This window comes from Centroberyx gerrardi, chromosome 4 (assembly GCF_048128805.1).
Source record: "Centroberyx gerrardi isolate f3 chromosome 4, fCenGer3.hap1.cur.20231027, whole genome shotgun sequence".
NCBI lineage: Eukaryota > Metazoa > Chordata > Actinopteri > Beryciformes > Berycidae > Centroberyx > Centroberyx gerrardi.
In genome coordinates, this window is record NC_136000.1 from 28,990,832 (window position 1) to 29,016,756 (window position 25,925).

General features: G+C 44.5%; 1 protein-coding gene across 1 annotated transcript in view; it reads right to left on the reverse strand.

Annotated features, from left to right (window-relative positions):
- zfpm1 (zinc finger protein, FOG family member 1) overlaps positions 1 to 24,561 on the reverse strand; it is a 96,176-nt gene extending 71,615 nt beyond the window's left edge. The window contains exon 1 of the mRNA XM_071919346.2: positions 24,004 to 24,561. Within this exon, the coding sequence (XP_071775447.2) occupies positions 24,004 to 24,043 (40 nt within the window). The 5' untranslated portion in view covers positions 24,044 to 24,561. The remainder of the gene's footprint in view (positions 1 to 24,003) is intronic.
- Positions 24,562 to 25,925: the final 1,364 nt, after the last annotated feature.

The following is a 25,925-nucleotide window of genomic DNA, read 5'->3' on the forward strand; positions in this document are numbered from 1 at the left end:
TTATAACATCTACACCTACACTACAACAATCTTTTTAAGGTATCTCACTTTTTCTAGCCTGGTTGTTACATGTTCAGATATTATTTGCACACAGCCAGTTCTCCATGATGGCACCAGACATGGTAGCTGGGAGATCTGTGATGCAACTGCAAAGCCTCTATAGCCAGTCAGTAAACTGCACACTAACAGTAAACTGCTCAAGTTTACCAACCTGCAGTGACCATAAGTGATCATTCTCAACACCAGAATTTAATTTGGGCAAATAGGGTGAATCTACAGTGTCTCAATTAGTGGAGATGGGACACTTGTTTCTACTGACAGCCCCACTTTGTTATTTAGATGGGTGGATTTTTACATTAAAATCTTGCCTAGTGTAGCTTTAAATTAAATTTACATAATAATAAAGTGCTGATCTATTGCTCCCTGTAGGGAAATCCTCTATTCTCTTGCACTCCTCCAGGGAGGTCAGAGGTCAGAGTCAGTTACACAGCAGCACTACTGCAGCTGGTAGGGATTCAGTGTGTTGCTCAAGGACACTTCAGCAGGGTGGGGGCTTGAACCCGGGTCCTCTGGTTGAAGGATGAACTCTGTATCCACTGGATTTAGTCTTAGTAGATTTAGTATCTGGTCATTAGTTGACACCCATGATAAAGTCATGTCCTGTCAAGCCTAGCCTGGCCTGGCCTGGCCTGGCCTGGCGTCTTCTGGGGCTTTGGAGTCGTGCAGCCCAGCCTGGATGAGGTGTATGTGTGTGTGTGCGCATGTGTGTGGATAACTGAGGAGATAATTTTAATATCAGGCCGGTGTGGATTGCTGATAGTGTTTTAAGGCAGGGCCCGGTGGACCGAGCGCTGGTAGTACCTATCTGTAATTAGTAACCATTCCCTATCGCTGATAAGATAAACTACGCCTGACCTTTTCCATTTGGTCACCATGGCAACCCGACACCCCCACCCCGGCACCACCTCCCCCCCTCGTATTATTTTAGTGATTAAACAGCAAATAGCGCCGAAGATGTGAGAAGCTGATAGGGGCATGATTAATAATAGTCCTCCACATGGTCCTCTGAGGTGTGTGTGTGTGTGTATGTGTGTATGTGTGTGAGTGTGTGTGTGTGAGAGCGCGCGTTGAGGAGGAGGGGCCTGTCAGTGTCAAACAGTCATTGTGAAAAGGGTTGGCTTGGCTTTTTGTGGTGAATAATGGAAATTTAAGATGAGCTGAAAGTGAAATAAAAGCACTGGGATGAGAGCGATAGATGTCTCCCTTTTCTGAGAGCCACTCTCCGAGGATAGGGAATATTAATGTTACCCTCCCACACACACGCACACACACACACACACACACACACCTTGCCCACGATGGCCCTTCCATTCTGAGGGGTGGTTCTGTGGAAGCGCTATCTTCCGATGAATAATGAATGCTGGATTCCAGGGTTACCTCCTCACTTTAAAACACCGCACTGTGGTTTTAGAGTGGCGGGTAGGCAGGCTCACTGCTAATTCACAGAAACTTGAAATAAGAAACTTTTCTCTTTTTTTTTTTTCTTTTTCAAACGGTGGCACCGCTAAACTTCCCTTTACTGGGAAATGAGATAGTCATCATCGAGATATTGTGAGATATATCCAGGTCTGCGTAATGATGAAACATTTCTGAAAAGGACTACACTGAGAAACATGACTAGAAGGTGATACTGTGTTACTATGGAAATAAACACTAAAACCCAATAGAACTACATATCAACTACTGTGAGAAAGGCATCTGAGAAAGGCTGAGAAGAGCTCATACAATAACAAGGATAAAGACAAATAGTATTTTTTCAACCACAGCCAATCTTAAGTTAGATTTTAACACTTCCAATAGACACAAAATGTTCTGTTTTGTATTGATGCAATTCCTCCAAACTTAACATATTGGCTGGCAAGCAGATTAAATCCTCAGTGTGTTCTTATATCGTTCAGTGCCAAACAAATTATGCAGTTTACCGGCCTTATCTGTGCATACAGAAGCAGGGAAAATGTGCATTTACTACAATTCAGAATACTGTCTCATCTGGGTAGCTACAACTTAAAAACCAACTCTCCTAGTATATACACCCCCTTGTACACTAGTAGCCGTAAAGGCCCAATGCAAAATCTGAGCACAGCACTGCATGTGTACATACTTCTAGTTGATACACCAATTTTGTCCCTGACCACAGCTGTATTAAAACTGTATTAAACTGCAATGACATTTTATTTTCTTTGTACATTATATTCCCTCAAGAATTCAAGAATTTCATTAGTCTGTTTATTAGTTTCAATAGTTTTAGTGTGCCATGATGGTCCAAATGCTGTTTCAGAGGCTTTTCCACCCTTTTGGCACAAAAATTGTCATATTTAAAGTGATTAAATATCGGCACAAAATATCTGCTATCAGCGGCTCCAACACAAAGATATATCTGTATCGACCTTCAAAGACCCATTTTGTCAAACCCAACTGTCGCGCTCCATAACCCAATTTCCCATCGCCACTTCCTGCACACGCCCCCCTCCCTAACCCTCAGCTCCCAGCGAGCCCTCGGACCGAGGCCTTCCCCACTCCTAGGAACCCGGCTCTGTATCTCGCCCCATTTGCATGAGAGGGAAACGGCGGGTAGGTATGCAAAGTGGGACCAGTTGACTGAAAGGTCAGCGCGGGGCCGCCGAAGCCGGGCGGCCCAACGGGCAGAGCCGACGGTTATCGGTCAGATCCCCGAGCTGATACCGGGGAAGGAGGGGGGGGAGGGGGGACACTCCTTCCCTAAACTAAAAAGGGAAATCACCCGTTTACCTCTGCTGGTGGATTACAGCCGGTTAATTAAAGTGCTACTGTATGTTTCCTGCATAGTTCCAAAGAAATTCTGCACATTACCAGTCTTATCTGCGCATACGTAAGCAGGCAAAATGTGTGTATACTACAATTCTAAATACTGTCAGTACAAGACATAGGCTATGTTCACACTACAGGCTTTCATCCTCAACTCCAAATTCATATCTATTCCAGGATGTAACCCATGTCCAATACCAATATGAACTGGCAGTGATGTTGAAAAGACACACGTGTGCTGAGTAACAATAACAAAAGACGTCACAGCTGTTTTTGTTTCAGTTACAGTTTGTGCCTTTGAGTTTTGACTGAACTGATGCATCTCCAAACACCAATCAAGCCGCTATTTTGCTTTCTTTCCATTGTTGTGTCTTCTCATCCATGCTAACACTGGCTCAGCCATGCTGGTGTGGTGCAAAAACTATGACAGGTGTCTCAGGTGAATGATGCGAAATTTACTTTTACTTTTATTGTCATGGCAACGCTGGCAAATTCCGACAAGTCGCATGTCAGCCTTGGCATCCATACCTGGGATTTGTACCACATATCATATCATATCACATCATATCATATCATCATATCATATGTGGTCAAGATTGGAATTGGAAAAAAAAAACCATCAGAAAACCATCAGATCTGTGTCACATGTGAGAGAAATTGAGAATTAGGACACTTTCGGCTGCAGTGTGAACGCTGCCTTAGATTTTAAGCCAGTATTTGAAGCCAGAAGTGAGGTACTGAGGAAATTTGGGGTTCTTAAAGGGTTCTTTGGTTAGGGTAGTGGTTCTATATAGAGACATAATGACTCCAACAACCCTCTGATTTGTTCAAATTAAAAACATCTAATAAAGAACTCAGTGTGGTTCTTCAAATTAAGTTCTTAAGTTCTTTTAATACTGCTGGTTTAAGACATTTAATGCATTCTTAAAGGGTTCTTACATACATAAAGGTGTATAGAACTATATGGTGCTATACAGAAACTCTCTAAAAGAGTTCTTTATAGCACCAAAAAGGGTTCTGCTATGGTACAAGCCTAAAGAACCATTTTCTGATACTACATAGAACCGTTTTAGTGTATTGAATATTATTCCCACATACATTTCTTATGTTGAATTCTAGTGCTCCGTTACACTGTGGGTGATAGGATTAGAAAAACTGAAAAAGCACCGTAAATATTCCATTATTATTTCCTCACATCGACCTATAAGCTCCGGAATCAGGACGAGTCTCCCAGCATTGGTTTTTGCTGCCACTGGGGAGGAGGAGGAGGAGGAGGAGGGGGGGGGGGGGGGTCAGAGGAATGTGCCTGCCGACGAGGATTTAGCCAATCAGATGAGTGTCAGCCATCCAGAGATATTTTAGAGATAATAAGCATTCTGGGATATCTCTGGAAAATTCCTGCCCCTTACAGTGGAGCAGATAATGGATACCATACACTGGCAAGTGATGTGGACAGAGACGGGATCAGGCGCGCGCACACACACACACACACACACACACGCACGCACGCACAATTTCTGGATTGATAGTATAGGTTTATACATAGTGCTGCTGGTATAAGCACTTCCAGCAGCACTTTGAAGGCCAGGCAGCTGTGGCGTACACACACACACACACACACACACACACACACACAGAGACACGGTATGGCCGCATGATTGCTTGAGTAAGCGAATTAGCCTCAGTGATGGCTGAGGAGGCAATAAGTTGGCAGAAAAAGAGGGATAATCTTTTATCTTTCACCCTCCCAAATGATTTCTTAAAGTCTGTATCGCTTCCCTGACAGTTGACGTTCCACTTTTCTGTTTCATTATTTATTTATCTATTTCTGCTTTGTGTGAATTCAGCTAAAATACTTCTAAAGCGCTTAATGGCGCTATCGGCCGCTCAGATCTGCTGCCACACGCTGCCTCCCCCCCCCCCCCCCCCCCCCCCACCCCCCCACCCCAATTTGAGATATATATTCTCCGGCCCGGCCCCCGAAGAGCCCCGCCGCTTTTATCAAAACGTCTTGACGAGAATGACACGGCCAATTATTGACAAATTATTCCTTCGTAGAGTGACAGAGAGACACGGAGGGGAGAGAGCGAGAGAGAGAGAGAGAGAGAGAGAGAGAGAGAGACTAGTGGCTTGATGAGTGGCAGACCCGCTACACCCCCTCCCTCTCCCTCCCCCTCCCCCCGCAGGCCCGAGGAGACGGGCGTCTATCTATCAGATTCTATTAAGAGCTCGGCACTTTGGCGAACAAAGCTGCCCGCGCCCCGCCACGCATTAACTGCTATTATACGCTCATGAACTTTGTCACGATCACAATGGTTTCCCCCCCCATTCTCTCTTTCGCACTTCTTTTTTTTTTTTATTCTTCTTTTGTGCTTTTAAGAAATGAAAACCATTTCTTTTTGTCATTATGTGTGTGTGTCGGACCTGTCAGAGATGGATATAAGCAGAGGTGGGGACTCGAGTCGCATGACTTGGACTCGAGTCAGACTTGACACTTGACTTGATGCATGAAGAGAAGACTTGAGGCTCAACTTGACTTGGGACTTGACTCTGACTTGTACTTTGATGACTTGAAAAGGTTTCTAAAGTCTTGACTTGAGATAGAGTGTAAATGACTTAGATTGAAAGTGATGAGATTGGTTCCAGCAGACGACTGAATTTAAATTCTGTTTTCTGAATTTGTATGGAATGATTGAATTTATTGAAGTTGAAACTGATTATAGAAATCAAACTCATGATGCTCTTACCAAGTTTTTATCCTATTAAAACCATATTGCATTGAAAAGTCCTAGATATTTAGTTTTCTTTAAGATATTAAATTGATATTTGACTTACTGTTCTACATTTAGACTTGAGACTTGACTTGAGACTTGTGCCTCAAGACTTGAGACTGCCGCTCCTGGAATGTCACGATTTGAAAAATAGGGCAGGTGTAAAACCTGCGGCCCATTTGAATTCCCCTGGCCCACTAATGATCAGTCCAAGCAACGAACTGACTAATGCTTTATCAGTCATTTGTACCGTCCGCTTTTGAGAAGCGCCGCTCTTATCAGCGCCATCGTAATCGGGGGGGACTTTGAGGCCTGACAGTCCGATGGCTGCTAGATAGAAGCTGCTGATGTGTTCAGGAGGACGGACAGAAAGAAATCTCACAGCAGACGGCCGATGAGAACTTTGATACCGACACGACGCGGTGAGACTGGGCAAACCTTAGGTGGAGGGAGGGAGGGGCAGGAGAGGAATCGGCTACGTTTCCATCCGAGTTTTAAGTGAAAATGTTGGAAAAAATAAAATTAGGTGCGTTTCAATCAGCTGGGTTGAAGCGAATAAACAGGCTTTCTGAATGTAGGACAACGTCAAAAATCTTTGGAGTCTTTCAACAATTGATTAGCATTGGCCAAGCTGTTAGAAACGACTAATGACAATACAACCATGATAGAGACTTATACATGGGAGAGACAGTGCTGTGACACTTCTGGGAATTCGTAGTGGACAGACAACATTACAGAACGTCCAAAGCCACTTTTCAACTGTTGTGCCATAAGACTGAACCAAGCCTACATCACTACTTATTCAGTAAATGTGTCTGCACCCCTATTTAGCAGAATGTCTTTATCAAGAAAAAACTTTTCCACCTCAAGTGGCATAAAAGAGTTTTATGACATATTGAGGAACTTTTCGTGAACTCTTTCTTCGCGACCCGTTTCCGTCCAGCTTCTCTAAGTCGATACGTCACAATGCACATACAAACAGTTGGATGGAAACACGGAGGAAAGAAAAAGAGGAAAGCGAGCCCTGTACCAGGAAGGAGAGTCAACCAGGAGCAGAGAACTCCAAGAGAAGAATAGACTTGTGTGTGTGTGTGTGTGTGTGTGTGTGTGTGTGTGTGTGAAAAAACACACAAGGGCCTGACCTCACGACCCACGACCGATGCCAAGAGGACCTCTTTTCCCTCTCTCTACCTAAAACCCCCTCCTGCCCTCCTCCTCTTTTTTTCCTTTTTCTCCGTTTTCCACCTTGCCCCACCACCCCACCCCCACCCCCACCCCCACCCACACCCCGCCCCTCCCCTTACTGCTCAGCTTTGCCAAGTCCACATCGTCGGTAACGAGGGTGTAGTTTCTTAACATTCATCATCGCTGAACTCTGAAACTTTATCAGCTCCGGAGAGCGGCGCCACAGCCCCGGCCCCGGCTTTCTCGGCTCTCAGATAGGGCCGATAACGCGCTGATAGATTACAGCAGATTGTTTTACTTCAGGGGACACTGCTGCTGCCGCTAATACTAATACTTAGACAAGACGACTCGCCGGCGATAGAAGGGGAGGGGCGGAGGGAGGGCAAGAGGCGCAAAGAGGAAAGGGCAGCGGAACCGAGATGAGCTGGAGGAAATTACGGCCGATGTCCGATACGCCCCGCGCCGGCTTCTCAATGACTTGTGTAACTGCGTGTTCTCCATTTTGGGAACTGTTTTACATTATTATAGATAGTGGTGGTTAGTTATAGCACATGCTTTCAAACCAAATAATTAATCGTCGTCATAGATACTGATGATTATGTACTATACAGAGCATGCTTTCATACCAAATTATTTATCGTCTCAATTTGGCTCGAATGTGTTGTTGGTTTTTGAACATTTTGTAAACTTAGTGTGTGTGTGTGTGTGTGTGTGTATGGGAGAGGGAGGGGGGGTAGATGCTAGTCACTCAGCTACACACACACACACACACACACACACGAGTAACCTGAGCCAGTTGGCGGGGCAGGGGGGGAGTGCGCCAGGTGACCTACGGTTAAAAACAGGGTCAAGTGTGAAACACAAGGACCACTTTCTCCTCTCTATCTTTTTGTCTCTCACTCTTACTGTTTCTTTCTTTCTCTCTCTCTCTCTCTCTCTCCCTTTCTCTCTCTCTCTCTCTTTCTCTCACTCACTCTGCCCAGACAGAGTTAGAGACAGTTAATGCTTAATAAAATCCCTCTTTCTATGAAAGAGATTCCAATCTCGGTGGGACTAACCTAATAAAAACTAACCTTAGAAATAAAAAAAATAAAAAAATTACCTAATAAAAGATCATTCCGAAGACATTAAATTAACGGTTTATCGTTCTTTATTTCATATCATTAATCTTCCTGCAGTATTTTCTCATTGCAGTTATGGATTTTCCCAGTCACAGTCGCAACCCATTTCTACAGGTGTACTCCATCATGATAAAAAAGGGTGAGGCTTTATTGTATTAAATTACTATTAAATATCACGCACTACTAGTGCAAATGAGCATTGTCTTTTTCTATTAAAGCTGCACTAGGCAACTTCACACACTGGCAGAATGAGGTGTACCTGTTTATATTATAAGGACTTCATTACCCAGAAATCATATAAGGGGATGTCAGTAAAATATTGATTATCTGTTGTTTAGTAGAGTTTCGGAATTTCATTTGGGTAAACAGGGTGAATGTACAGCGTCTCACACAGTGGGGATGGGACGCTCTTCTCTGATACACACACACACACACACACACACACACACAAACACTCTCACACACACGCACACACGAGTCAGTCAGCTGGGATATCCACCGCTATTGTATTAAGCACGGGAGCAATTAGGGATTCAGATGTAAAGTGGGGTCAAGCTGCCGACCCGCCTGTCTTCATGTCTTCTGTTGGGACGCCACCGGACGGGGCTCCGTGCCACAGAGCGGGCCAATCACGGGGGCCCCTCTTCCTGCCTGCCGTTGTCGACGGCGACACGCCGGCCTGTCGTTGTGGAAACCCAAACCTGTCCACTGTTGGTTTGTGCCTCTCTATTAGCGACAGATTGAGGTCTGAGCTTATCTGGGCCCACCAGAGTGTGTGTGTGTGTCTGTGTGTGTGTGTGTGTAAGAAAGACAGAGTGTGCATGTAATGAATTGGTGTCAGCGAGGGCACAAAGAGTTAAACGAGGTCTAATCTACTAATAGCAAGAAGCAGCAAGAAATTACAGTATCAATGCGCCGCTTGCACACAATGCAAAAACCTTTACACACACACAAAAAACCCCACAAATATCATTATGAAAAACACTTGCAGAGCACAAAAAAACCCCGTAAAATGCCTCCCATGTATTGGTCTTAATTTCGGCGTCAACACTTTATCAGCCAACCCCCATGAATAATCCGCACGGTAATTTCTTTCTTTCTCCCCTTTTTGTTCCTGGCATTTTGGTGCGGCAAGATAAGGGCTAAAAAACAACAGAAGGGCTCGCAGAGTGAAAAAAAGAGAGATAGATAACATTGATATCAACTCCTACACAACACAGTCATTCGCTTATCTGGGCTTTTTATCACAGTTTCGTTTTTTTTTTCCTTCGCCTTCTTTTCTTTCTTTTCTCAGCCTTCCACTCCCCGTTCTTTTGTGGCCTAACTGGGAGGAAAAAAAACAACAAAAAAACGGACCACTGCCCTTAAAAAAGTGAAGTCAGGTTTTTGGTATCAAATTAACCTTTATGCTGGGTTTTTTATTTTTTTGTTTTTTTTCCCCCGCAGCTCCAGTCTGCTAATGGGGATAATGCAGCGGGAGGAGCGGCGGCGGGCGTTGAAATGGGAGAAATGGAGGAAAGCAAAGAGGAGGATGGAGTAAAAAAAAAGAAGAAAAAAAAGAAAATGTATATAGATAGTTGATCTAGGGAGGTGGGAGGGGAGTTGCTTATTAGCAGACAGACAGGAAGATTGTTTGGTAGGAAGCAGACACACACACACACACACACAGACACACACAATCTTGTCCCAGCCTACACTGCAGCCATATTTCTGAGAAGGGGAAAAACTATTTCACACAGACTTATCATTTCTCTGTGTCAGACAGAAAAGCCTCTCTGGGTCTAATCTATCAAGGTCAGCTAGTGTGGCCCGGACAAACAGCATGTTGTTCCGTACCGCTGCTTCCCTGCTGGAGAACACCGCATCTGGCTGGGTGACTGCTGGATGGCTGGCTGGATAACTGGCTGACTTACTGACTGGATGGCTGACTGGTATATTGTCTGACTGGCTGGCTGGGTGGATGGATGGATGGATGACAGAATGGTTGACTGGATGGCTGACTGGAAGACTGCCTAACTTAGTGACTGGTTGACTGCCTAACCTAGTGACTGACTGGTTAATTAACTAACTTACTGGTTGACTGACTGGAGGACTTTCACTCTGTATTTAACCTAGGGCTCAACTACATTACAGTCTTTTTTACTCTGGTACTGACTTATTATTTAACAACACAAACTACATTAGCCCTGGGCTCATTTCTTTATTACCATTACTTCATAATTAAACCCTGTGGGGAAATCCTCTCTTCTCTTGCCCTCATTCAAAGGGAGGTCAGAGGTCAGAGTCAGCTACAGAGCAGCACTGCTGCAGCTGGTAGGGATTCAGTGTCTTGCTCAAAGACACTTCAGCAGGGTGGAGGCTTGATACCAGATTCTCCACTACTTGCTGCCTAATAAGAAAAACTCTTAATCTAAGCTACAAATGTGCTCCTCTACTTGTTCAGCCTTTCTGTCTGTTGTTTGCTGTGTGTCTGTGTGAATCTCTGGGCCCCACAATGCCACTAATGCAGATTGGAAACACTGGGCTAGGTGTAAGCCATCCTCCATAGTGCTGAAGAGCCTATCTGCTGCTTTCAGATCTACAGCAGTGTCTAGGAGGTGATCAGGGTCGGGGAGAAGCACTGATTACTGTACTAGTACTAGTACTACTACTGTTTACTACTATTACTACTACTATTGTTTACTACTACTACTACTACTACTACTACTACTACTACTACTACCTAATAATATTATAAAGCATGCATATATTCTGGACAGAATTTGATTCAAACTGTAGATCAAATACACAGCAACATTAGCTACTTTTCCATCCAACTGCCGAGCGACTTAAACTTTCGAAACATCACCAACTACAAAATGCAAATTCGTTGCATTTACATCAGCTGGGTTGACACAAATAAATGGCTTCCGGAATCTCAAAAAAGCACACATCCACCAGAAGTATTGAAAGAGTCTTTCAAGAATTGATTAGTACTGGGCAAGCTGATATCGATCTTCAGTGTCAGCTAATGCTGGCCATGTTTCAAGCTTCCTGCAGACAACAACAAAGACATGCGCCTGGTAATATTCCAATCCACCAGCTAACAGTCGTACATACGTGGGTGTAGAAAGTTTCCATCATGTGCAACATTTCTGGGAGGTTATGGCGGATGAATATTTCACAGATAACATTTCCAAACGTCCAAATCCACGTTTCAACTGTTGCAATGAGACTGAATCAAGCCTATGTTGTTATTTATTCGACAAATACATTTCCATCGCCTCAAGCAAGTGTAATGACATTTCTGGAATGGAATTTTGCCGTTTCCACTCAGCTTTTCTAATTTCATACGTCAAAATTCACATAAAAACCCAGCGAGTGCAGACAGACATGCTGCAAACAGATGCAACGCCACCACCATCATCATCATCATAAGCATCCAGGAAGAAGCAGAGGAGTGCTGCTGCAGAGGGGAATTTCCCCTCGTGGAAAAAAGAGGGGGAGGGAAAGTGAAGAGAGAGGGAGAGAGAGAGGAAGAGGAAGGAGGACAGAAGTTCAGTTGGACAGACAGAGAGCTGGAGAGCCGAAGATAAGACAGGGGAGGGAGATAGAGGGTGAAGGGGAGGGTGGTAAAAAAAAAAAAAAAAAAGAGAGAGAGAGAAAGAGAGAGAGAGGGAGGAGGAGGAGGAGGGGGAGGATAAAAAGCAAATGGGTTAGAGGATTTGGATGCAGGGAGCATATCCATCAGGGATCTTTGCTTGGTATCAAACTGGAGCGATCAGTGATAAAAAGTCAACCTGGAAACGGCTGTAGCTGCGGCGGGGAGTTCACTGGGCCGCAAATAGGCCTGTCTGCCCCTACTCTCCCTCTATCTCTCTCTCTCTCTCTCTCTCTCTCTATCTCCATGTCTCTCTCTCCCCCTCCTCAAGCCACTGCTGTTGCCTTTATAATGACTTGAATAGGTCCGGTACTGCAAGTTTTTCCTTCACACTCGGACTAGCGCTCCTGACGAAATAGATCTTTCGCGGGCTTTGGAGCAAAATGCCCTGGGAATTTACACACACACACACACACACACACACACACACACAATCTGCAACTATAACACAGCCCTACGCCTCGACACACTCCCGACTTCATCAAATCCTATGCCCGCTACAGAATCCCTCCATCCCAATCTCCTTCTTTTTTTTGTTTCTCCCCCTCACCCTCAAAAAAAAAAGCCCTACAAAAGAGAAATGAAAAAAGGGGGGAGAGGGTTTTTCTTCTCTTTCTGCCGCGCCCCACCCTTTTCTAGACAGAGGAGAGGAGAGGAGAGAGGAAGAGAAGAAGAAGAAGAAGAGGAAGGAAAAAAAAACATAATTTATCTGTGTATTATCAAGAAAGGCAGACACTTTAATCAGTCAGCTATGAAGTCAGTATTTCCATTCTTATCTGTCGCAGGAGTGGAAATGGAGAGGAGATAGCGTTCTGGGAGCCCATCGGTGGGCAGGAATGATAATGGGGGGGGGGGGGGGGTGAGCGGGCGGGCGGCGGCGGGTGGAGGGGAGAGAGAGAGAGAGAGAGAGAGAGAGGGCTCTGGCTATTGGACCGCTGTGTCAGCGCTATCTGCACCCATTATCAACGGCCTTATCGGCCCTGCCATCAGCCTCGCTGTAATGGGGCCAGTTCAACTTTCCACATTATCATACCGCCAAGACCTGGTTCACCAAGGCTAGGGGTCTGGCTGGAGACAGAGGGAGAGAGAGAGAGAGGGGGAGGGGGTGGGGGGGGTAGATAGATAGAATGAAAGAAGGGGTGATAGAGAAGTGGAGGGAGGGGGCGAGAATGAGGGATAGAGATAGAGGGAGAGGAGAAATAAAAAAAACAAAACACCGGTGGGTCGAGAGGAAAAAGGGAGAGGAGATTATTTAAAAGAGTTGGGAGGAAAAACAGAAGATAGGATGAATCGAGGGAAGAGGTGGAGGTGGAGGAGGGGGAGCGGCAAGGTCCAGAAATCATAATCAACTTTAAAAAAACAACAACACACACACACACACACACACACACACACACACACACAAGCCTCGCCGTCTATTGTTATTATTACATTGCGTCACCGCCACGCCTCCCATATAAACGATGCCACGGCGGCACCTCATTAATCTGGGAGATTATAGATATTTTTTTTTTTTTTTATATAGATCACTCAATCTTTATCTGTATCTGTACCGAGTATCGAGAGGGAAGATGAAGGAATGTGTCAAGATTTTTGCGCGAATGTGTCGTTTTTTTCCCCCCCGTCCTCGACCGAAAAAATATAAAGGCGGGATGAAGATAGAGCTGTGAGCGGCTGGTTTGTTTTCTAGGCTTGGAACTAGAGTTTAACTGGGTTTTTCAAAGGCTGATATAGACACATTTGGATTGAATTGGGTTGTATCTTTAAATTTGGCCATTTATATACTAAATAAAATTTTAAAACATTTCAAGTATTCAGTGTTTCCCCCCAGAATTGTATTCTTGTCAGGGTGGAAAAGCCTCTAAAACAGCATTTAGACCATCATGGGACACTAAAACTCTCCACTGAAAGCTGGGATAGTAATAAAACATATTCATGCATACTGAATTCTACAATAAATATGTAATAAACAGCATCATATCCATCATATCAGAGGAAGACACTATGCTAACCTGCAGCGAAAAACAAAACATTTGAGGATTTTAAGTCTAATTTAAACCAAAAAAAAATAAAAAATATGAAATACAGGTGTGACTGCACAGCTGCATAACAATTGATTTAACATTACAGCGGTGGCTGAATGCTTGTGGATTGCTTGTGTGTTGATTTAGCGGCGAGCCCAAGCATGCGTTCCCATTTCTCATGGCTCTTAAGACACGGTTCACAGGCCAGACAGGCATTGGAATGGCAAAATAGGAAAACATCCTTCTGTGTCACATGCTATAAAAGGCAGTAATTCAGTTAGTAGTAATTATCTGTGGCCCGACACTTAGGAAGAGCACTCATTTGCATTTCATTAAATAAAAAAAAAAATCAGATCTCATAACCACACACTCAAATAATGCATTTAAAGTGAATTATAGCATAGTAAATGAATACATCCTTGACTTCCAGAACCTTCAATGCATCTTAAAAGCATTTTTCTGTTCTAGTGTTATTTAGCCCATTTCCATCCAAAATAATATGTCTTTTACACCTGTGGCACATATACTGTACAGTATATGGGTGTACTGTAAGACAACCCCCCATTTCCCCGACACACACACACACACACACACACACACACACACACACAGAGTGCAGTTTGACTGGCAGCTCACTTATCAGTCGGGGAGCCAGAGCACACATGGTTTACACAAGCACAAAGCAATCCAAAGGCCTGGATCACTGCAACACAACTGGCTCACATGACTCATAATGTACACACTGAGACATGAGAGAGAGAGATATAAACAGACAGAGAGAGAGAGAGAGAGAGAGAGAGAGAGGGAGAGGGAGGGAGGGAGGGAGAGAGAAAGAGATTGTGGTGCGTTACTAGTCGCTTGTCCTGCACTGGTTAGCCGAAAATTCATTGCGCAATTCAATCAAACGTAATATTATTGCAAAATTTAAAGCGGAATTTAGGCATTTCTGTCAGAAAGTGAGATTTGAAAGCCAGAAATCTCAGCAGCTGGCCAAGTAATCATTCAATCATTGGTATCGATCAACAACCCTATCAACTCTCCACAGATATATTATGCTCATTTTGTGCTATGGGGCAGTAAAAATTGAATATTGCCCCTTGGCTCTGGCACAGAAAAGGCTCTTTGTGAATCCCGATCCTAAACATTGTGCTGATCTAAATGTACCGTTAACAAGGGAAGACGGCTGTTTTTCTAGGAAAGCAGAGTGTGTGTGTGTGTGTGTGTGTGTGTGTGTGTGTGTGCAGACAGAGAGAGGAGCCGCTGGTCTAGACCTCCTCTGTTAAGGTGGTTCCCAGGAGGCTCCTCCAGCATCTCCCCTTTCTGGTCCCTTTGTCTTGGACGCCCAGCCGTCCTTATCAACTCCTCCTCCTCCTCAGCTCCTATATTTCCCCGCTTCTCCCCCCTTCCTGTCCTCCTCATCCTCCTCTTCAGCTCATATCCTTTCCCCCAATTCTCCCCTTCTTCCTCTCCTTTCCCTGGCTCTTCCCTCCTCCTCCTCCTCCTCTCCTCTACATTACATCCCCCACTATATGTACATTTCCTTGTATTCTCTCCCTTCTTTTGATCATAATTATCATCATCCTGGGTTTCAGTGGAGAGTTTTAGTGTCCCATGATGGTCTAAGTGCTGTTTCAGAGGCTTTTCCACCCTGACAAGAATACAAATCTGGAGGAAAAACTGAATACTTGTTTTTTTTTTGGCCATGAAAATGGTCAAATGTAAAGATACTTACTATGCATGTAATTTCTTCTATGTGTGGTGCATGTTAGTCAGCCTACAGTGAATCTGAAATATGTTTTAATCACATTCATGTACATGGGTGTGCATGTATATATGCATGTAAACACAGCAGGGGTGTATGAAGTTGTGTATACTGTGAGGGGCAGCAGGTGTATCTAGGGTCATACGTTGGGGTGTGTGTGTGTGTGTGTGTGTGTGTGTGTGTGTGTGTATGTATGTATGTACCTAGCACTTCATGATCATTCTAGGGATAGAGGAATATTTTGTCCCATCTATTCACCTCTGACCTTTGACCTCCTTACTATTGGCTGCTTGTAATGACGGTGATCCAGGAATTGAAGCGTATTCTACTGTTGCACTTATTGCAAGTCCCTCTGGATAAGAGCACTTGTGAGCTGTGTGTGTGTCCCTATGTGTGTGTGTGTGTCCCTATGTGTGTGTGTGTGTGTGTGCGTGTGTGTGTGCGTGTGTCCCGCCCCTCCTGGTGGCTGTAAAAGCAGGTCAGGCGGTGTTGTTTGCCCAGGTTGCTTTAACACCCCGGAACAGAGCGCTCAGCACAGTAGGAGCAAATAGTCTGTCTTATCACTGCTGCTGGGGGGGCCTTGTCATAACACTGGCTGTCACACACACACATACACCCGCACAGATACATCCGCACAAACACACCGTCCTTCGAGTGGCCGGACTCATTCTGACCAGAGATCACGGCCACGTGGCCCGCAGCCATCCCACACACAGAAATACAACTCCTAGAACCAGCAGGTACAGCTGATTTAGCCAATACACCCTAACATAACCGACTTCCATTTGTTCTACAGGACAACATTAGCTTTATATTTTCCATGTAATGTCATGCAATGCGACAGCTAAAAATCTCTAAATGAGAATCCTACATGGTACGGCAAATATGGCTGCCCGGTCGGTCCATCACATCAGTTCTGGCTTCAATTTCTACTCAGACAATCTTATTATCAATCATTAGGTAAATATTGTCATACTGTTGTTTGTTTGTGCTAGTTTTGCAGCAATGCTTATACACTATACAGGGAGTGGACAAAATACCAGAAACACCTAAAAACATATGAATATGAAGTATCTAATAAGGAGCAGAGCCACTCTTTTCCTTCAGCACAGCTTCAGTCCTCCTTGTCCTGCTGTCATCCTGCATCCTGAGCTGTGTGTAGTGGATACTGGATCTTTCTTCAAAGAAGGAAAGCCCCCAGTTGTTTGAGGGATGGAGGAAGTGTAAATCTACTTTCTATAAAGGTTCAGTGATGTCTGCTGACTGGTGAAACCTGCAGTTCATGAAACCACTCTTGGGACCGAGGCACCTGCAATTTGGTCACTGACTATTTGTCCACTCTGGAACTCTGTAAGTTGCCTCATGTTGTTAAAACAACTAACATATAAAAGTGGTGAGAGCCTCAAGCCAATAAAGAAAAAGACAATGCAGTATTATTATTCCAGTATTTAGCATGGTGATATTTTACCTCTTCACTGATATTTCTGTTGTTCCTACTGGTCGCCAACAGAGGTCATAGGTTACTTAATGGCCCTTTAATACGACTCACACATGTAGCTGCTTTTGTAACTGTGACTTAGTGACTTCAAAGTAAAAGTCCTTTTTTTCCACGTGGTGTTTCCGTTATTTTGTACTTCTGAAAACATCCAAACTTCATCGACAAATACCGGCGACAACCCAGCTGGAGAACCACCACCGCAGCTTCAGCGTACGTGCGTTCAAACCCGTGTTTCCCGGCATCGGGCTGGCAGCAGCTCGAGGAGGAAGCCTGGATTCTCCGGTTGCAGCTCGGGTTAAACATCCAGCGTTTCCAATAGAAAGCAACAAGTTAAACCCTCACAAGCCTCCCTCGGCAGAGCGCACAGAGCGGTAATTACCGACCGGAGCGAATAGTTTGGAACGCGGACGACGCTACTGTTAGCCGGCGTAATGTTTCCCCTCCTCTCGCCTGCTCTGTGCAGCCGTCGGCGCGGCGGGTCAAGGGTGAAACCGCTTACAACGGCGCTGACTTGGGGAACTATAATTCACACGAGGCCGTCCCCTGGGTAAATAGCAGGAAAGGGTAATAACTCATCCACACACCAAACAGAAACGGTGTTTCCTCTGTAACCCTGCCAACTTCCCCCCCCTGAGTGTAGCGACCAAAGCGCACACACTCCCGCTCCATCAGCGCTGCTTGGATATACAAACACACACACACACATTAACGCAGTAAAGGAGAAAAACTAATATGCAGCTCAACAGAACACAGGCAAATCCCCAACTCGCCTTCCATTACAGCATGTGTGTATGTACGGGGAGGTGGACAAAATATCGGAAACACCACATGAAAAAAGGACTTTAACTTTGAAGTGACTAAACTGGAATTACAAAGGCAGCTACACAGGCAAGCCTCATGAAGTGGAATGCTAATTAGCGGTGTGTGTCAATCGCCACTTTCTATATGGGAGTTTTCAAAGCGATGTGAGGCGACTGAAAGAGATCGAAAAGAGGCAAAACAGTCGAAAGAGCGGTTTCATGAACAGCAGGATGGAGTCACACTCCTTCCATGGCCCCAATCAATCTTAACACCATCGCACCTTTATAGGAAGTAGGTTTCCACCTCCTCTATCCCTCACACGCAGTTCAGCAGCAGATAATGGCGATCCAATGAGGACTGAAGCTGTTCTGAAGGCAAAGTGTGGCCCAGCACCTCATCAGATACTTGATATTCCTATGTTTTTAGGTGTTTCTGCTATTTTGTCCACCCCTTTATATGCGAATGTGTGTGTGTGACACACACTGTTCTCAAGCTGAGCTATCTGATAGCGAGCATGAGATTCATTGACGTCCAAACCCCAATCAGTCACCATCTAGTGCATCTAATATCTGTCAGTAGAATCAACTGTGTGCAACTCAGCCTGCTGATGCTGCTACTTTCCCCTCCCGCTTAACAGCATAACTTACTGTACGCTCTTCAAGTTTTTACGCATTTAAAAAGAGAAAAAAAGAAGAAGAAAAAAAAAAAAAACACACATCGCCCCGGAGATAATCATCGACGAACGCACAAAAATTTCCCAGCATCTCCGCGGCTATCTTACATGGAATCTCGAATGAGTAATATGTGGTATTAATTTTAATTAAATTAATCAATGACAATGCTTGTTAGGGAGGAGGGGGTAGAGAAAAGAAAGAGAGAGAGAGAGAAAAAGAAGGAGGAGGGTTGGAAGAGAGAGAGAAAGGGGTGGGGGGGTGAATGAGAGACAGAGAGAAAGAGAGAGAGAGAGAGCGCGAAAGATCGAGGGAGAAAGAAAACGCATTCACACCTATCATCTAATTATACAACAACATTAATCCCATTAGGGCTGGAACTGATTGCCGGGGTCCGGACCCCGGCTGCTCCTGCCTGGGCTTGTTGTTATTGCGGCGGCAGCCTCGGCTCCTGCCTGCTCCGGCCTGATAACAACTCTAATCGCACTTGGCGATCTCTATCTCCACCGGAGATCGGGCCCCGCGGCTTATCGAAAGTTCACATCAAGCTAAAAGCAGAACAAAGGAGGAAAGAGAAAAAACACACACACACACACACACACACACAGGAAAGCCACCAAGGCGCTGCATGAGTCTTATGTGTGTCTTTGTGTGTGTGCTTGGAATTTATGAGTGTATGTGTGTGTGTGTTTTACTTCACCTTGGCTCACAAAGAATGAATTAATCTCTCAATTGTGCGGCCATAAAACAGTCACGTGACCCGGGCCTTGTCAGACTACTGATAATAAAAATTTTTAAAACAACACAGTAATATATTCCGGTCACACACACAACTAGGACCTATGTGGAAAAACATACAACAAAATCGACACCTCTTTATATAAGTTTAGGAACTGCTTTATATAAGGGAGAAGAAGAAGAAGAGGTCAGCCTGGTGATTTCCTTGTCTGGCCCCTGCAGGCGTCATGGTTTGCTTTAAGCCGTGGGAGGCAGCGCATTATTCATGCTGACCTCTGAGCTCCAGCACTGATGTCATAGGAACCAGGCGCTCTCTCTCTCTCACACACACACACACACACACACACACACAATCAGCAATGTGGATCTGCAGCCTGTTATCTATCTACCATCAGCAGGCCTCCTTATCAGCCTCAAACATCTTCCACAGAAGGGTGGGGGGAGGAGAGGGGGGAGCGGCAGAGCTGGCTCGACTGCCATTAAAAACACACCACAACACATTCATCTACCGGCTCTGTATTCCACACACTTTTTCCCCCCTCTCTCTCTCTCTTTCTTTCCACTCTCCACCTCTTCTCTTCCTTATCACCCCTGCCATCCCCTCTTTTCCCCTGCTCTTATCTTCCTCTTCCTTCTCCTTTTCTTTCTTTTTTTTTTTTAATTATCTAGAGATACACCACCCCTCCCCAGCCGGTCCCAAACGGCACCACCGACGACAACAACATGACAACGGCTGGGAATATGGCACGCAACAACCAGATGTAATTACAATGCGCGTGCCGTCCTCCCATCCTCCCATCTCTCCTTCCATCTGCCCTCCCCCTTCCCATCGCTCCCTCTCTCTCTCTTTCCTGCGCTTATCGGCCGCGGCGATCGCCGCCAAGTTTTATCGCGTCTCCCATCTCAACCGCCAAAATATAAGCCCAGGGATCCGGCCTCAGTGGGCCGCCTGCCTGCCTGCCTGCCTGCCTCCTATCTCCCCATCAAGGAGAGGAGCCCTATCAGTCTGAGAGATCGCCAACCGTTGGGGAGGATGACGCACAAAGAGACACAGACAAATATCTATCTGCTACACAAACCTCCCCCCCTCTCCTCTACCACGGGCCTCCAGAAAGCCCCGGACTTAATCCATTGTTGTTGGGTAAAAGAAAGAAATAAAAAATCGAAAAAAGATATCCGTGCTACATTGTCTTAATGCACCGCTGCGTTGTTGTTGTTGTTGTGTGGCGCTGCGAGGAGAAGTAGTCAATTGTCGCTTTTTGACCAAAGCCCGTGTTCTTCAAGAGGTAAATTCAGGTCAGGGTGAGATGCTTCACTCCTCTAAAGCTGTACACTATCAAACTGCATCACTATAGCTGGACACTATCAAACTACATCACTATAGCTGCACACTATCAAACTACATCACTATAGCTGTACACTATCAAACTACATCACTATAGTTGTACACTATCAAACTACATCACTATAGCTGGACACTATCAAACTACATCACTATAGTTGTACACTATCAAACTACATCACTATAGCTGCACACTATCAAACTACATCACTATAGCTGGACACTATCAAACTACATCACTATAGTTGTACACTATCAAACTGCATCACTATAGCTGGACACTATCAAACTACATCACTATAGCTGTACACTATCAAACTACATCACTATACCTTTTCTCTATCAAACTACATCACTATACCTTTTCTCTATCAAACTACATCACTATACCTTTTCTCTATCAAACTACATCACTATACCTTTTCTCTATCAAACTACATCACTATACCTTTTCTCTATCAAACTACATCACTATACCTTTTCTCTATCAAACTACATCACTATACCTTTTCTCTATCAAACTACATCACTATAGCTGGACACTATCAAACTACATCACTATAGCTGTACACTATCAAACTACATCACTATAGCTGTACACTATCAAACAACATCACTATACCTTTTCTCTATCAAACTACATCACTATAGCTGGACACTATCAAACTACATCACTATACCTTTTCTCTATCAAACTACATCACTATAGCTGTACACTATCAAACTACATCACTATAGCTGTACACTATCAAACTACATCACTATAGCTGTACACTATCAAACAACATCACTATACCTTTTCTCTATCAAACTACATCACAGTATTGCACAAATCATTTATTTTCTAAGAGGAATCAAAGTTGTATTATTGTGAAAATTGAACTTAACCACACTGCGGCCTGGCTGGACTTTTCATACCGTCAACAGCATGCTCAAAACAACATGGCGGACAGACTGTCGGAGTAGGAGTAGTAGTAATAGTAGTAGTAGCCCCCACCCTGACCCCCCTCCGCCCCCTCCGCCCCCACCCCCAGCCGGGCAAAGTCCTTATCACTCCTCACTCTTTCCTATCAAAATGTCTGCCAAATCACAAGAGAGTCATGGGGCTGAGAGCCTGGCTGGCCTCGACCGCGGCCGGGGCCCTGCCTGCATAGGGAAGCATGGTGGACTAGAAGCACTGATAAAGGCGACCATGACACCCCAGAGACACACACACATGTACGTACACACACACGCACACACACACTCTAGGTCTAGCCTGGGTTTATCAGTCTTAGGGTCTGGAATACATCTCCAGACCTCACTGCTGGCTTTACTGTAGGTGCCTGCTGGGAGTTCACAGCTGATAGGCCTCTCTATGGAAACAGAAATGAAAAAATAAGGAAGTGACAGACTATTATGGGCTCCTCGCGGCGGCCTACGAGGCAACCTGGCCGAGTGAAATCTACCGCTGACAACCTATTTTCATCAGAGAGATGCTTCAAATTCATAATCTGAGTCTCTCCTACTCCTGAGAGCCCAGTGGGTCGACCTGCACCTCTTTTTCAGTTATTTTCAATAGTTTGGTGGCAGCAGGCGTGCATCTCCTCCAAACTATGCACTTTGCATTTTGGATGAGGTGTGTTTTGTAGCGCTGAAGCTGAACAAGCCTCAACTTTAGCCAGCACACATTACATCAGTGTCAGACAGAGAAAAATCAGCAGCGGCCTGGAGGAAAGTCAACAGCCTCTTACAGTTTCCTGGTGAGTAACATTAACTTTAGCTACATCCTCCGCTTCAGAATGGACTCCTCATCCTCTTCTTCAACAGCGAGCAGAGGCACCACTAGCTAGCTAAAGCTAAGTAGATAGCTTGCAAGTTGTTGTCAAACTTTGAGTTGCCTAGCAACCAGAATGATGCAACGCTCCTCGCGCCTTTTGACCTCTTGCTCTCTGTTACTAGCGACGCTTACGGATGCATTTTGTGTTTGAGACAGAGAGAAAAAAGCCTCCTATCTGATCACGGGCCTTTAGGATGCGTCTTTTCTGGGAACAGCGTTCGATGGAACCTTATACGTGCGGTGATCAGTTATTCTTTTTCTTGGGTTTATTTTTGCAAACCAACCCACCAAGATATTGCTGCCGCGCTTATCACAGAGAGGCATCGGTCCTGGGTGAGGAACTGAAACTGTAGGCTACCTGCTGCCGTCAGAGCAAGGATACTTAGTCATGCTGGTTTGCCTTCGGGGTCAGGGGTGTCACTTCAGTAAATCTTTAAGCATGGCAAAGTCCCTGCATCTAATAGGAACCAAACCTGCTTATATCCACTAAGCTTCTGTGGGGACAAAGTGGAGCAATGGCTGATGACTGACCAGATAGTGTTATTTGGTCAGTGTGATAAATTATTAGATGTAGGTCACCAAACTATCAGCTTAGAGGGAACTTTGCATCTGAATGATCCTCTGATCTGTTTTTTTTATACAGCTTCCAAATACATTTCTTTGCTCTCTATTATAAAGATAAAAACTACAAGATCAAATGCAGACTCCCTTCTCAGGCTCAGGTATGGAGACATGGAGGCCCATGCTTTGGCTTCACATGGTGGGTGTGGAAACAGAGAGAGAGGGGGAGGGGTTTATTATAGCATCATTAATATATTATTTTTTTTATCAACTTTTCAGATCGCACGCCAGCGTCGAACCTCCGCGCGTTTCATAAACAGGAAGAACTCGTCAAGCACGGAGACCAGCCAAGCGCCAGACCAAGAAAAAAAAAAGCCTTTCAAGCGGCCCTAAGATGCATTATTGAGTTAAAAGGATAGATGAAAAAAAAAAAAAAGATCCAATTGTAAGCAGCTATCAGCGGGAGAGATCAGCCGGGCGGCCTATCTGACGCCCCATCTCTGGAAAAGAGAAGTGAAAAGCCAGGGGGAAAATGCAACGGCGGGCCTCGGCGCTGCCTCAGACAGAAAACAAATAAAAAAGATCCAATTTTAATCTTTATCTGGGCTCACATCGGATCGCTGCTTATCTCTGTTCACATCGCCTTTTTCAGAGAACACTGACGTTTCCACAACAGAATTAAACAGGAAACCACGGCTACAGTTTTAGCTGCCAATGGACAAAGCATTCTTTTTCAGGGTAATAAATTAAAACTTTTTTTTTCTTTTTTTTAAAAATTATTATTATTATTCTTACACAGCCCAGATCGGGAAGGAGACACAGCCGAAGTGGCGCTCGGATAGCCTAAATTACAAGTGCACTACCATCGCTCGGTTATTCTAAGGAAACACACTGCATGTAAAACTGAATTTAACTTGTACTTGAAGTTTATTATCAAATACGCAACAAAATAGGCCTGCCATGTGGCTCGAGCCCGTGTTTCTGTGACATTTCTGCTCGAACAACGCTACAAAAACAGTCTCGTAAAACGACCCGAGAGTGAACCTGTCGTTGCAGTTTGATTTTATATCACTTATTAACTTTATAGTGAACGCAGTCATGACAGAAGCGCACAATGAGCAGGAGAAAACATGCGGCCCCTTGGCTGGGCGCGCGGGGCACCACAGTACCACGCGCATTAATGGTTTAAAACAACGTTCTGAATAATAAAGTTGTTCGGTTCTTACGCTTGATCTGCCGGGGCTTGCTCTGCTTTCTTCGGGACATGGCTCTTCCTTCCCTCGGGTCCGTAGCCCGCTGTGGACGGACGGAGCGGGTAGAGAAGCGGTCTTCTTCTCGCTATTATTCTTCTACTTCTTCTTCTTCTTCTTCTTTTCCCCCACCGTCTGCTACTGCAACGCGGCGGCCCGAACACCGACCGGAGAAATCCGCATGACCTGCCTGCACTTTGATATCTTCTGACACGACAGCTACCTGTGGCTGAGTCTGCTTACTTTTCAGTGCCCTCCTTCTCTTTTCCCAGATGTGTCTTCTTCTCCCTTCTCTCCGGTTTTTGCTCCGGTTCCTTTTTTTTTTTTTTACGCTGGGCGCGCCTCCGCCGCAACCGACCGCGCGTCTGTCAGCGTACCACAGTCGCCTCTGCTCTGAAATATTAATACTAATAATAACAATGAGGGTGATATCGAGGTCAGCGGGTTGACTGCTGTTGTTTTCTGTCAAGTTTCCTTCCCCCGGTCCGCCCCCCTGTACGGCTGTACCGTCTCTGTACTGGGCAGGCAGTTTCAATGGAGCTCCAACGCTACAGTGAACTCCGGTTACTACGGAGGAGCCGACGCGCCTCTGAAACGCCCCTTACGTCTGACGTAGCGTAACGCACTCGTCTCCTATTGGTTCGCACGCATTGCATGCAAAGCAATTGAACATTTCTATTGAATCCCATATTTTTTACAGACATTGTTGAATCACTGATAAAATAAAATACAATACAATAGTTTTATTATATTTTATATTTATTTTTAATTCCTATATATTTGATTATATTTTATGATTTTTTTTAATTTCCTATATATTTGATTATATTTTAGATTTATTTTTTTATTTCAGTCAATTATTGATATCTCACAAGTGTTAGGAGTAGTTTTAAATAAATATATTTTTTATTTTAAATAAAATAACAGATAGATAGATAGATAGATAGATTGATTGATTGATTGATTGATTGTACAACAATAAGAGTTTTCATAATAAAAATAAAAAAACATTTTTAAGTTTGGATATTTCAGCCAGTATATGATACATCACGACACCTACTAAGATTTTTGTTTACTTCCTATTTTTAAATAATCCTACAGTCCTTGGTGCTTATAAAATCCCATTCAAAAACTCAAAATCTCATGGAGTGTGCAATCCTTATTAACTTGATATCATAGACTTATATTATTCAATATTGTTAATATTGTTACATTATCAGGCATTGCAGATTGTCTCTTCTATGCAGGATGCTGGTGCGTGCTTTCAGTCCATCGTACTTCTCTTAAAGTTTTGTTTAAATGTGACTTTAGACATTACAGACCTAAACACAGTGTCTGCATTGACTACTAGAGGGTTTGTTTTCCTATTGGTGACCCAGGCTGGAGTGTAGCCTACTGTGATTGCATTATAAATCCATATAGCCTACACAGTGCTGCTACTACACCATGAGGGTGTCTAATCTCTCTCTAAATCTTATCACAGGCCGCTCTGCAGTCGCTCACATAAACAATAGGCCGCTAATGGCAGATGAGGTGAAACAGTGACGTGAGAAGTGTCGATTCCCACACTGATTTCCTCTGACATGCAGATATGGCAAGAAAAAAAAATCTATAGATGTGATCAAAAACGGTTGTTACACCTTTCAGTTCCAAACATGAACAGATTTGTCTGAGATTAGTTAGAAAGAGCGAGAGGATTCTAATCACAGATGTATTGTAGCTTCCTTCACTGCAGCCAACATAACAGATATATCAGCACTCCGCTATCTGAAAACATCAAAAGTCACTGAGTTGTGCAATAACAAACACTTTTGTAACCACTGGGCCGATGAACAGGCTGATTCATGTATGAGGCGTTCAGATTGGGATTGGAACCAGCAACCTCTGAGTCACACTCA